This window comes from Calonectris borealis, chromosome 28, assembly GCF_964195595.1.
Source record: "Calonectris borealis chromosome 28, bCalBor7.hap1.2, whole genome shotgun sequence".
NCBI classification, from domain to species: domain Eukaryota; kingdom Metazoa; phylum Chordata; class Aves; order Procellariiformes; family Procellariidae; genus Calonectris; species Calonectris borealis.
This window is the reverse complement of record NC_134339.1, coordinates 2563042-2575353: the sequence shown is the minus strand read 5'-3', so window position 1 is coordinate 2575353 and position 12312 is coordinate 2563042. Positions and strand designations below refer to the sequence as shown.

General features: G+C 56.1%; 1 protein-coding gene, 1 long non-coding RNA gene and 1 other non-coding gene across 4 annotated transcripts; all 3 read right to left on the bottom strand.

Annotated features, from left to right (window-relative positions):
- Positions 1-103: 103 nt before the first annotated feature.
- EEF2 (eukaryotic translation elongation factor 2) lies at positions 104-9476 on the bottom strand. Of its 2 annotated transcripts, XM_075175373.1 has the most exons (15): positions 9317-9476; positions 8294-8508; positions 7382-7563; positions 7084-7295; positions 6119-6297; positions 5634-5739; positions 5209-5322; positions 4872-5010; positions 4249-4444; positions 3800-4058; positions 3364-3471; positions 2904-3257; positions 1788-1970; positions 1569-1701; positions 104-720 (listed from the first exon to the last, which is right to left on the bottom strand). In XM_075175373.1, exons 1-15 carry the CDS (start codon positions 9317-9319, stop codon positions 527-529), a joined length of 2577 nt encoding a protein of 858 aa, XP_075031474.1. In that variant the 5' UTR covers positions 9320-9476; the 3' UTR covers positions 104-526. The 2 variants fall into 2 exon arrangements, with proteins under 2 accessions (XP_075031474.1, XP_075031475.1); XM_075175374.1 differs by lacking the exons at positions 104-720; positions 1569-1701; positions 1788-1970 and adding an exon at positions 2733-2756.
- LOC142094031 (small nucleolar RNA SNORD37) lies at positions 5507-5575 on the bottom strand. The gene has a single exon (XR_012677597.1). It is a non-coding gene; the product is annotated as a small nucleolar RNA SNORD37 (small nucleolar RNA).
- Positions 9477-10620: 1144 nt separating the features above from the next.
- LOC142093744 (uncharacterized) lies at positions 10621-12309 on the bottom strand. Its single transcript, XR_012677506.1, has 2 exons — positions 11348-12309; positions 10621-11219 (listed from the first exon to the last, which is right to left on the bottom strand). It is a non-coding gene; the product is annotated as an uncharacterized LOC142093744 (long non-coding RNA).
- Positions 12310-12312: the final 3 nt, after the last annotated feature.

Sequence of the window (12312 nt, the reverse complement as noted above, 5' to 3'; positions counted from 1 at the left end):
AGTGTTACCCCTCCCACCCGCAGCCCCGTTTCTCCACCAGGTCCTCCCGCCCGCAAGGGGGCGCCCCATTTCTGCCTGGGAAAAGTACCCAAAGCACCATGGATCACCATTATCCGATTTTATTAATTCCAGTGGCACTAATACAGGCGGCGATGGGCACGACAGTCACACTGCAGACGGGTATACTCCCCCCCCCAAATTCCTCATTTTGCATCGATTTACCCCGTTTTTGGGAGAAAGGAAGGAGGGCATCACTTCCCCCTCACCTTCTGCAGAAAACACTTTGAGTCAAATAAATACAGAATTGGGCAAATCTAGTGGAAATGTTTTAGTTACAATGGTAAAGATGAGTCATGTGCAACACAGAAACCTATAAGGCTTTTTTTTTTTTCTCTCCTCATTTAAAGTCTCAAATCGTTAATTAACAATGCAAAGAGATGGTGGTCACAGGCATCTACCCCTTCGCACGGGCGTTAACGCTAATTAATTAATTTCCCCCCCCTCCCCAAGAGTCCAACAAGTTTAATTAGAGTTTGTCGAGGAAGTTGTCGAGGGCGGGGATGCCTTCCTTCAGCCCTTTGCGTTTGCGGGTCTCGGCCACCACCTGGCAGGGACGGCTGGCGCTGTCGAAGGGATCCCCGGGCAGGATCTGCCAGTGGTCGAAGACGCACTGGGGGAAAGCCTGGCCCCCCGTGTTGGACCTCAAATCCGCTGTGAAACCTGGGAGGAAGAAGAGAAGGGGTGAGGTGGAAGGGGAACAGCGCTAGCGAAACCCGTGAAGGAACCCAAAGTGGTGCCCAAAAGCTTGCGGAGATGCCCACCACGGCGCAGCTCTGCCATGAGGAACGGCTGGGAGTTGGGGGTGGAGAAGAGGCTCTCGGTACCTCAAGGGGGCTTATTAGAAAGATGGGGACAAACTTTTTAGCAGGGCCTGTTGCGACAGGACAAGGGGGAATGGTTTTAAACTAAAAGAGGGGAGATTTAGACTACAAGGAAGAAATTTTTTACACCGAGGATGATGAGACACTGGCACAGGTTGCCCAAAGAGGTGGTGGATGCCCCATCCCTGGGAACATTCAAGGTCAGGTTGGACGGGGCTCTGAGCAACCTGATCTGGTTGAAGATGTCCCTGCCCACGGCAGGGGGTTGGACTAGATGGCCTTTAAAGGTCCTTTCCAACCCAAACCATTCTTTGATGTCCGTCTCTTCTCCCAAGTAACAAGTGATAGGATGAGAGGAAATAGCCTCAAGTTGCGCCAGGGGAGGTTTAGATTGGATATTAGGAAGAATTTCTTCATGGAAAGGGTCATCAAGCATTGGAACAGGCTGCCCAGGGAAGTGGTGGAAGGATTTAAAAGATGTGTAGATGTGGCACTTACGGACATGGTTTAGCAGTGGACTTGGCAGTGCTGGGTTAACGGTTGGACTTGATGACCTTAAAGGTCTTTTCCAACCTAAACAATTCCATGATCACTGAACACAAAGGATCTCCTTCCTTCCCAGGATTGGTATCAAGCTCCCGGGAGCTGCCGCATGCCCAGGGGAGCACCCAGGACCAGCACACTCACCAAAGGACTCATTGACGGGCAGATAGGCCTTCACCACGAACATGGGGGTGCCAGCCACCTGGGTCTCCTCAAACACGTGGCCACGCTTCCTGTTCAGCACACCGTAGATGCCGCCAACCACCTGCTCCGGGCACTGCAAGAGAGAGGTGTCAGGACCACAAACTGCCCACTCACCTTTTCTTCACACAGGATCTTCTGGGCTGAGCAGAAGTTCCTCACCTGGATTTCCACAAGGTAGATGGGCTCCATGAGCCTGGGCTGAGCGGTGAGCACGCAGGCATACAGGCATCTCCTGGCAGTAGGAATGATCTGCCCGCCTCCGCGGTGGATGGCATCGGCGTGCAGGGTGACGTCGTGCACATCAAAACGCACGGCACGCATGTTCTCCTCGCACAAGACCCCCTGGAAAAGCAGAGCAGGGGGTTAGCCAACACCGTGTCGGGGGACAGCTGGCGTTCCCTGCCAGAAGACTGCGGTCCCTCGGCTTATGGGCATTCCTTGGAAGCGGGTCCTAGAGCAGGAAGCACTAAAGCCCGCTTGGCACAGCGAGAAGCCCTTTGCCAAGTCATCTTCCTTGCCTAGGACCCAAGAACCAGCTACTCCTGCCTCCGAGTCACCTCTGCAGCCCCTCCAAGAAGGCTTCAGGCACTGAAGCCATTTATCAGCATCTTCATGCAACAGCTCCAAGGTTCACATCAGCAGAAGTGCTGACACACATTTAAGATGCTGCGACCCAAGAATTTGGCCAGGAGAAGTAGTTTTTCACATTACTGGGACAAAAAATGTTGTTGGCATGGTATCTTCTTCAGACGGAGACTAACCTAAAAAAAAAAGTAAACAGGAAAAAAACCTCTCCTGTTGCTGTTCCCAGTCTACCTGTCAACTTGTTATTTTGGAGTCATCTCCTGTCTAGTCCTGAAAAAAAAAATTGGTAAACAAGGCCAGATCCTTGCTGAGCCTCTCGGAGTACCTTTCATTTTCTTTTGATGCCAGTTCCGTTATTCATCTTAACAGTTTCTGTCCCTGCTGTTGCATTTTGCTCTCTGAAAAGCTTTTTAAAATTTTAAGTGCGTGCTGCCATGATGAATTTCTCTGCAGTCCTGGGAAGAGGCTTTTTGTCTGGAGGTTGTGTGTTTTGGGTGTCTAAACTGACATCTTCATTCCAGCTGTCAGTGAGTTTCATTTATCCTAAAAAATACTTCTGAATTATAAATATGTTGCACTGTATGTGAGTTTTTCCAAAATTTCTTTGAAAAGACACACAGTAACCGATTATGACACCGCACACCACCTACCCTGGAGCGATCCCAGCCCCGCCGCAACCTTGCCCCTTACCTCCTTTGTCGCCCACTGGAAGCCGGCCACCACGCTGTCCTTGATCTCATTCAGGTACTGCACGCCCTTGGTGATGTCCGTCAGGATGTTGGGGCCGGTGCCGTCGGGACCAAAGCACCAGATTTTCCTGGCTTCAGTGACATCCCACTCGTACTTCTCAGCCAGGTAACGAGCTCGCTGCTTCAGCTCCTGACGGGCAGAGACCTCGCCCTTGTCGATGTCCTCAGCCAAGCCATCCGGGAAGGGCCGGGCCTTCATGTACAGCCTGTTGTGTTTGTTGGGGGACTTGGAAAGGCACATCACATTGGATTCCTCGCTGACCGTCTCACGGTAGGACACAACAGGATCCGATTTCTGCAGTGACAAAAGCAGGGAAGAGCAGTGAGCCACCAACCGAACCGCAGCTCAGCAGGTACCCGCTCAGAGCTCACCAACAGCTCTGCCACTGCAGCCCCTCTACCTTAATAGGAATGCACGCGTGGTCCTCTTCCAGATCCTTCAGGCAGATCTCCAAGTGCAGCTCCCCTGCACCAGCGATGATGTGCTCCCCAGACTCCTCAATGATGCACTGAAAAGACCATTTATACAGCAGGTGAGGCTTTTGACTGCAATGCAACGAAAGCTCTCACACATAAAACACTAGCGACTGTCTCCAATTTTTGTCTTTGACTCATAAATCCACTTTTAGATGCTCTTTCCACTGATCTGGGGATGACTCAGCACCAACCCCAAGGTGAAACGCAGTATTCCTTCCCACTCTCGGTAGGGCTGGGACCAATACTCAACTCAAGACTTTTCTGCCAACGCCCCCAGTACAACCACTATTAAAAGCAGAAGCCTTCTGCACCAGTAGGACCAGGATTTCTCCTGTCCCTGAAACAGTTTTGGACATTCACCTGCACCATAGGGTCAGACTTGGCAAGACGCTTCAGTCCCTCCACCAGCTTGGGCAGGTCAGCTGGGTTCTTAGCTTCCACAGCCACACGCACGACGGGGCTGACACTGAACTTCATGACTCTCATGTTGTGAGCATGCTCGAAGGTGGTGATGGTTCCAGTCTTCACAAGGAACTGGTCGACACCAACCAAACCAACAATGTTTCCACAAGGCACGTCCTCTATGGGTTCAACGTAGCGGCCCATCATGAGAATGGTCCTGGGGAAAGAGAAAGTTGTTTTAATGAAGTTTGAAAGAGGAGGTTCCACCAGGCAGTATCCTGGAGTTCAGCAGCAGACTTGAAGTCCACGGCCAAGTGCCTTCACCTGGCCTCAGAGATGAGAAGAGACCCGAGACAGTACTAGAACCACAAATCTGAACCATGGAGCACACCCCAGCCAGGACTGACCTTTGAATTGGCTTCAGGTACAGATCCTCCTTCTTGCCAGGTGTGTAGTTTGGTCCCATGATTCTGACTTTCAAGCCAGTTGAGACGAGACCAGAGAAGACGCGTCCAAAAGCGTAGAAACGTCCCTTGTCAGAGGTTGGCACCATTTTAGAGATGTACATCATCAGGGGGCCTTTGGGGTCACAGTTCTTAATACCTGGGAGGAGGGCGAGAGATCAACTTAGTTCAGTACCATTTCTCACATTTGGTACACATGCTCTGTCCCCCCACTTATCCCAAATCCCAACAGGAGACCTGTACCCACCATGGTCCCAGCCCGTTCCCTTCTGGCCAGACAGCTGGCCAGCCCAACCAGACAGAAAGATCACATTGCCAAGAGATGTTTTAAACGAACACAGGCTCAGCCTGAGCCTTTGGCATGTTCCCTGGCCACTTTCCAGTTACTTAACTAGCTCAGTCCTCCAGAGTAAAGCTTGTTTGATCCATACTAGAAAAGCTACAGACTCAAGAATTACAGTAGCTACCGAGCTGTGTACTTGGAGAACAAGATGGCTACGGGCGTGCTGGAGCACTGAGCACTTCTGTGAAGAGATGCCTGGCAGCAAAGCAGCGGCTCATCATACCTATGGCAGCCTCATCATCAGGGGGTCCCTCGTAGAGCAGCTCACAGCGGTACTTCTGGGCTGTGACAGGAGAAGGCAGGTGAATGGTGATCATCTGCAGCAGGGCATCTCCAGCAGGCAGCCACCGCCTCATCACAGCCTGAGCAGAGATCAGAGGAGTAAGACCCGGTCAGATTGTTCACAGCCTGGCAGTTCGCCTTCCCTGGCTTCCCCAACCTCCAAGCTGCCAACAGCACCTTCCCACCCAAGCAGGGTTTGTAGCTGCTTAGTAAGTTTACACAGCTGGAGCAGCACAACTACTCGTCCCCTCCCCACAGATGATTCAGACCAATCTCACCTTCAGCAGGGGTTTGCCCTCCTTGTCCTTATCTTCGCTGTCAAGCTTGATGTCCAGTTTCTCAATCAGTTTAGCCGCCTCCTCCTTCTTGAAGTTCATGATTGCATCGAAAACCTGGAACAACAGCAGCAGTTATGAACGTTGCCGGCGACCCAGTTTGAAGCAGCAGCACAAATGTCTCTCAGGAGAATCCCTGCTCTTGCTCATCACCCAGCTGAATCCGTTTGGAGGCTCAGACACATACTTGCCTGCACAATATTTACTACCAGCTTCCCCACCCGCACAGAGTAGCAAGATGTGTCAGATATTTAAATTTCTTCAATCAGACAAGTCAGGTCAAAGTGAAGAAATTTTCCATCATCACGCACAGTAACTGAACCAGAGAGCGTAAGGCACCAGCAAGGGCTGAACACTGAGGAACTCACCTTGAAGATGGGGTCAAGGATGAGCTGGCAGAAGGTCCTGGGCAGTTTCTTTCCATCAGGACTGGTAGCAGATTTGCTGAACTTGCCAGTAGCAGGATCAAAATATCTGGAGAAAGAATCAAGTCAGACAAGTATCAATTCTCAGTTCAGCTACGGAAGTGTGGTCTGTTCTGTTTGCTCAGGCCAGAAGAAAGAGCTGCTGAGCAAGAACCGTCTTCATACTTTCCCCCATCACTCTCAGGTTTTCAGAGCTTGACAAAACACATTTAACTCATGTTGCCAACTCACCATCCCCTCCCCATTTATCTACGCGTTTCCTATTCTGCAAAGATTTCACAGGAAACAGTTCTTTTGCTGTCAAGTCACTGAGACAGGGCCGTAAGCAGGCACAACCACATCCTCCCTCCTTACCAATCTTCTACAGTGTCAGGGTGCAGCCACACAGAACTGATCTGGAATTAAGATCAACAGCCGCAATTCCTCACCTGTCTCCCCACAGCTTCTTCATCATGTCTTCTACTTTCTTGGCACGCTCAGATGGATTCAGCTGGGCATCACCCTTGGCAGCAAACTTTGCAACATACATTTCAGCAAACTGTTTCAGAGTGAAAGCCCAGCCATGCAGGCCAGAACCAAAGCCAACAGTACCAAGCACCGGATCAATCTGAAAGGGAACAGAGCTGGGTTACGGAGGAAGAGCCATGGCTCTTACAGCAGTCAGCCTACTCAGTCCAAAACAACGCTCAGGTATGAAAAGAGTTTGAAGATGGAGCTTCAGGACTACGGGACCCTTGAGCAGTTCTGTGACAACAGCCACCTCTGAGGTCTGGGGACAGCCTGGCCACACACCCACCATTTTAGCTTTGTATCGCAGAACTAGACCGGTTTTTCATCACTTTGTACCCGGGCAGCTCAGCAGCTACGTAGATTTGCATGCAGGTAAGATTCCTGTCCTTCATGGGGAGTATCAGCAATACATAAAAACCTGCAGCACACAGGCGAGGGCTCAGCAGGAACAAAGCACAAGCTTTTTCCCAGAGCCGACAGCCCTGCTCGCTACCCAGGAACCCAGCGGGGAGCCGTACTCGGAGCGCAGGGACTGGCAAACACCTACTGGCCTTCCATTTCAGAAGACAGCCGGGGGAGTGATGTGCGTAGGAGCCTAGGATCTCGCGTCAGCCGACATCACAGATGTGATGTGGGCAAGAAGGTGTCCTCCAAAACAAGGGCACCCTTGGTAAAGCGAGAAAATACTTTCTTGTATTGATAGTCTTTATTTGCTCAAGCCTTGAACTAACAGAAGATTTGGAAGGAAAACTAGCGAGAGCTCCAAACCAGCACAAGCCTGGGTAGTACGGGTACCTTCGTTATTCTACTCTCACTTCTCCAAAGATAGGAAAGAGCCACAACTGCTCCCTCCCACTAGTTTCGAACACAGCCTTCCACTTACCATGATATTACCCATGGGGCCGCTTTCTCCTTCACCATACGTGGAGATAATGACGTTCACGTTTTCCACGATGCGCTGGAAGGTCTGGTACAACTCTTCTGGCTCCAGCTGCAGCTCCAGCAGCGCTCGGTCCATCTTGTTCATCATCAGGACAGGCTTGATTCTCTCGGCAATGGCCTGACGCAGCACAGTCTCTGTCTGCACGCACACGCCTGCCAAACACAGGGGAATTAGTTATCCTCATCTTCAAACTCGCCCAACGTATGCTCCAGTTCCATATGGCTGCAGAAAACCTTACCAGAAACGCAGTCTACAACGACCAGGGCACCATCAGTGACACGAAGAGCAGCAGTGACCTCCGAAGAGAAATCCACATGCCCAGGAGAGTCAATGAGATTGATCAAGAAACCAGAACCATCCTTGCTCTGCTTGATGAAGGCCAAATCATTTTCAGAGAGCTCATAAAATAGGGAAATAGCTCTAGAAAAAAGAAAAGCTATTAGAATTATTATCTACATCTTACCCCTCCCCTATGCTTAGAAACAGCTTTTTATCCCGCACAGACAGCTGTGCCTGGGCTTAAGGATTTCCTGAAGCATCTTCCTGGGAAGCCAGTGTGGGAGATAACCAGGAGCACAGGCTAAAATCTGCCCTTCCTACCCTTTTCTGAAGCCATAACCTCTTCTGAAATCATAACCTCTTCCAACTCCATGCGATTTAAAGTGCCCAAAGAGGATTCAATTTCTTCCAATCAAGGATTTATGCTTTTTCTACTAGGCCCAATCTCCTTTTTGATCCCTTTTCATGCCCCTCAGGGTCCTCAAACCACCCACAGTGACACAGCCGCCAGGTACATCGCCAGAGACGCTCCCAACACAGTCTCCACACTGCATCCGGGGGACTCCAGCAGACATCAGCCACGTCCAACAGCCCCGGTGCTAAAATGGAAGGCTGAAGCTCCCGCTGCGCATCTATTTCCCAGTGGCCACCAAGGTAGTGCTCTATGATTCACCACAAGCCAATCAATACTTGCTCTTTCATTTAAGCAATCCTCAGGAGCAAGAAATGAGCTTCTGAACTAGGCTAGAAAAAGCCTGACGCCGTCTTCTTTCATCTCACGATCAAACCAGTGGAGGACTCAAAGCCCCCCCCGCCCCAAGCTCAAACCACACAGCAGGAGCACTGAGACGCCTGAAGGGAGGGAACTCACGTTGATTTGATGGTGATGCACCGTTCCTGCTCATCCTTCCTTGTGTCAGTGAAACGGGTCTCACCCGCACGGGCAGAGGCAATGATACCAGCTTTGCATACCAGAGAATCAGTCAAAGTTGATTTGCCGTGATCAACGTGGGCAATCACAGACATGTTTCTGATGTTGGCCTTTTTGTCCATGATGGCCCGTATCTGGTCTACTGTGAAGTTCACCTTGAAGAATGAGAGAAGGGAGGGGAAGAGAAAAACACCGGGTATATAGAAACGGCTTCGGCAATTCTAGGAAGCCCGACCAACACCACCAATACCTGCCATAGTCACACCGACATCAATCCTGCCTGTGCAGCCTGCGTTACAAGACAAGCCACAGCAAGGGCACCGCAGACACCAGCGTTACAAGCAAAGGGGCCTAGGCCTGCAGCGCCAGCACCCGGCGCGCTCCCTCTCTGGCTCGGTGACCTGCAAACTGCGGCAGTGTCAACGCTTCCTTGAAGCAAACCCCCACTAAAACCGAACCCTCGTTTGGTCGCTGCTCCGCGGCAGGCGGGTGACAGCCCGGTGCGCCAGTATGACCGTCCCTGCCCGGGCCGCAGCGTTACATAAGGCAGCCACTGGCCGCCGCAAAGACCCGTCCCCAGCGTCAACGCCGTCCCGGTGCCACATCACCGCCACCGCTCCCCCTCTCCACAGGGCAAGCGTAGCACCCCCGGGCCCCCCGACACGGCCGCGGCAGCACCAGCACCGGGAAAGGAGGGCCCTACGGGGGCTGACACAGACCCCCAGGGCCGCCGAGCCCCACCCGCCAGGCGAGGGCCCCGAGCCTCCCCGGGGACAGTCCCCTCCCCGCCGGCACGCTTTCCAGCCCCACCCCTCTCCCCTCAGCAGCGGCCCGACCCGGCATGACAGGCCGCTGCCTCCGCCACCGGCCCGCGGGCCCTCCCGGGGCAGCCATCCCCACCGCCGCAGCGAGCGCGGTGCCCGCTCAGCCTCCCCAGAGCGGCGGCACGACGCAGGGCCTCACCATGGTGGCGGATGGCAGTGGATTCTCCGGGGCGGGGGGGTTACAGCAATGGCGGCGGCAGCAGCCCTGTCTCGCTGGCGAGCGCAGAGCGGGCGGAAGAGAACGCTGACGTCAACCGCCCCCTTCTTATACGACGGCGCCGGCCGGGGGGCGGGACCTGCGCACCCGGCACCCAAAGCGCATGCGCTGCCGCGCCTCTCTGGCCCGCAGCGCCAGGCAGGCTCTATGGTTGGGAGGGCTGTTCCGCCCGGGCGGGACCACGTGGCCGCTCACCGGGGCTGCACCGGGGCCTGCGGGGAGCCGGGACCGGCAGCTCCCGCCCCGCCGTGGCTCTGCCCGAGCCGCAGTGGCGGAGCTGGAACCGGCAGCTGCCGCCCCGCCCTGCCGTGGGGCCGCAGCGGCGGGAAAGTCCTCCCCACCCGCTGCCGGTAACTCGGGCGGGAACCGGCCCCGGGAACCGGAATCGGTACGGTCACTGCGGGCGGTGATCCCGGGGGCGGCGGCGCGGTGAGGGCCCCCGCCGCCGGCCCCACCAGAGCGGCAAGGCGAGCCGGGGGTCTCGGCTCCCAGGAGGAGGGGGTAGGGCAGAGCCCGGTGTCAGCCCCGGCCCGGGCACCAGCACCGGCCACCGTTGGGCCCTGCCCCGCCAGCGCCGGTCGGGCCCCGCAGGGCCCCCGCGCTGCCTGTGCGCCGGCCGGCCCGGGCGTAAGAGGGGGCGCCGGCGCTGCAGCGCCCCCTGCGGGCGGGGAGGAGCGCGGCGGGACCGGCCCGGGGGCACCGGGGCGGGGGGAGCCCGCCGGGCCCCGCACCCGGCTGGGCTGCCGGCCCCGGCCTCCCCCCGCCGCTGCCATCATGCAGCGACTGAGCTCGGGCACCGAGGCGTCCCCGCGTGCCCTGGCCGTGCCCTCACCACGTCCCGGGGGCGGGGCGGTGGGCTGTGCCCAGGACTGAGGGGCTCCGGCTGGGACCCCGGGGGCCATGGAGGTCCCTCTGGGGAGCCCAGCGGCCCCGCTCCTCCCTGGGCGGTGGCGTGATTCCTTGTGCTCCGGCGCAGCCGAGTCCCGGATAATCTGACTGACGGATGCAGAATGAGTGCGAAGTACCAGGGAAGACCCCGCGCGCGATTTGGGGAGGATTCCCTCCGAGCCAGCGGGAAGGAAGGGCCAAACTCCCCTCGGTTTGTCCCAGCGAGTTGGGAAGCTGAAGCTCTACACGGTGAAGAGTATCACCCGAGTCTGGAATGCGTTAAAGGGAGGTCACACGCACCGGCGAGGAATGAGAGACCCCAGACGGGGGGGGGGGGGGGGGATGTAACTCTCCATCTCCACAGCATAAATATTTTGCTGCTTTTTCCTCCTCTTCAGCACCACGGGAGGCCATCGCTCCACGTCCCCCAGTTGCAGCGTAAGAAAGCTCACACAAACCCAAGCCACTCTGTCCCCATGCCACCTTGCCCAGCAGCTACAGTTGTTGCTAAATTCCCGGCACGTCCCCAGCCCGTGTGTCCCCTCCACCGGTCACAGGCAGGGACCAGCAGGACAGTGGTGGAGCTACACCCAGGATGGATTTGGCCCCCATCTCTCCTGGTGTGACAGGATGAGTTATCAGCTGTGGGGGTTACCATAGCAATCGTTTGAATTTTTAGCACCAATACTGGCTTTTGCCAGACTGAAAGGGAACACTGGGGAGCCTGATTAACTTATTGGCCTGCCTAGGAAACTAGCTAATTGCCTTTTTACTTAATTAGCTTGCAGGGTTGATGAGAAGGAGGGGAAAGTGCTTGAAAACCTCTCCCAGTGCAGCATTTCACCCCCAACTACTGGGGTTACCTCCTGGTAACTCAGCCCGGAGCTGGAGAAGACACTGCTGTGCGCTTGCTTCTTAGAAATGGAGCAACCAGACCCTAGGGAGAACAGTATTGGGCTTAGAAAAAATAATTTCTACCTACATAGAAGGTATTTTTAATAAGTGATGGGTTATTGGAGAGAACGTCTCCTCCCCAAGCACCCCTGGGGGGCACAAAACGCTGACCTGTGCAGGAGGGTGGGTGGGTCTCCGGGACGCCGTCGCCACGGAGCAGGTTGGTTTTGGGCACGAGGTGCCACGTGTGCCTTGGCGGGGAGCCTGGCCGAGGCGACGGCATGGCGGGAGGCTGTCGAGGCCCCTGAAGCTGACACGCAGGGGTGGACGGAGCGGAGGACGTCGGAGGGTCTGGCAGCTCCGAGATCCAACAGGAAAATCTGAGATTTGCAAGTTCGAGCAGAGGCTGCTGCGGGGTGAGGAGGGTTAGGCCGGTGTCCTTTGGGTTCCTCTGACGGAGGCACAGATCCAAACCGCTGTCCTCTTGGGTTTTTCTCCCGAGTGTTTTCTCTTCAGAAAAGCCCACGCCAGCCGCCTGCTCTTCAAAAGCGTTTCCCAGCGAAACGACGAGTGATCGGATCCCGGCGCTCCCCGGTTTCAGCACAAAACTGCCCCCAGGCACCAGTGCCAAAGACACCCCGGGTCGAAACGAAGCACCGCGGCGTGGGGCCAGGGGCCGGGGTGCGGGGGGAGCCCCTTCCCCGCCCCCCACCCCCTCCCCGGGCCCCGCAGCCTCGGCCGGGTTCCTCCGGGATGGCCCCAGCGCTTGGCCCTCCTCAGCGGGGAGGGTGAGCAGGGCCCGGCCACGCTCCAGGGCGGCGGAGGGGCCGGTTCAAGGAAGCGAGGCCTCGGGTTAAGCCCAGCGGGGCAGGCCCGGGCATGGTGAGGCCTGGCCTGGGGCATCCACCTGCCGCCATTTTGGGGGCACCGGGGGGGCCGCGCCGCCTCCTGCCCGCCTGCTCTCGGTCCCTTGCTCGCTGCGGGGGAACGTCTCCAGCGCCGCTCCTCCGAGCCGCCGTCCCAAGGGGGGGAGGTGGCGGCGGCGACTGCTCCCCCCCACCGAACGCCCCCTCCCCCGGTTGGCGGGGCGCTGTCCCTTTAAGCCACCCGGGAAGGCGGTGCCGGGCGGGGCGGGG

Bases quoted from the DNA above. Each gene is read 5' to 3' on its own strand.
- EEF2 (XM_075175373.1), bottom strand. The intron at 3,258-3,363 runs GTAGAGGGGCTG...TTGTCACTGCAG, and splicing joins ACGCGTGCATTCCTATTAAG to AAATCGGATCCTGTTGTGTC. The intron at 1,971-2,903 runs GTAAGGGGCAAG...CTGCTTTTCCAG, and splicing joins TCCAGTGGGCGACAAAGGAG to GGGGTCTTGTGCGAGGAGAA.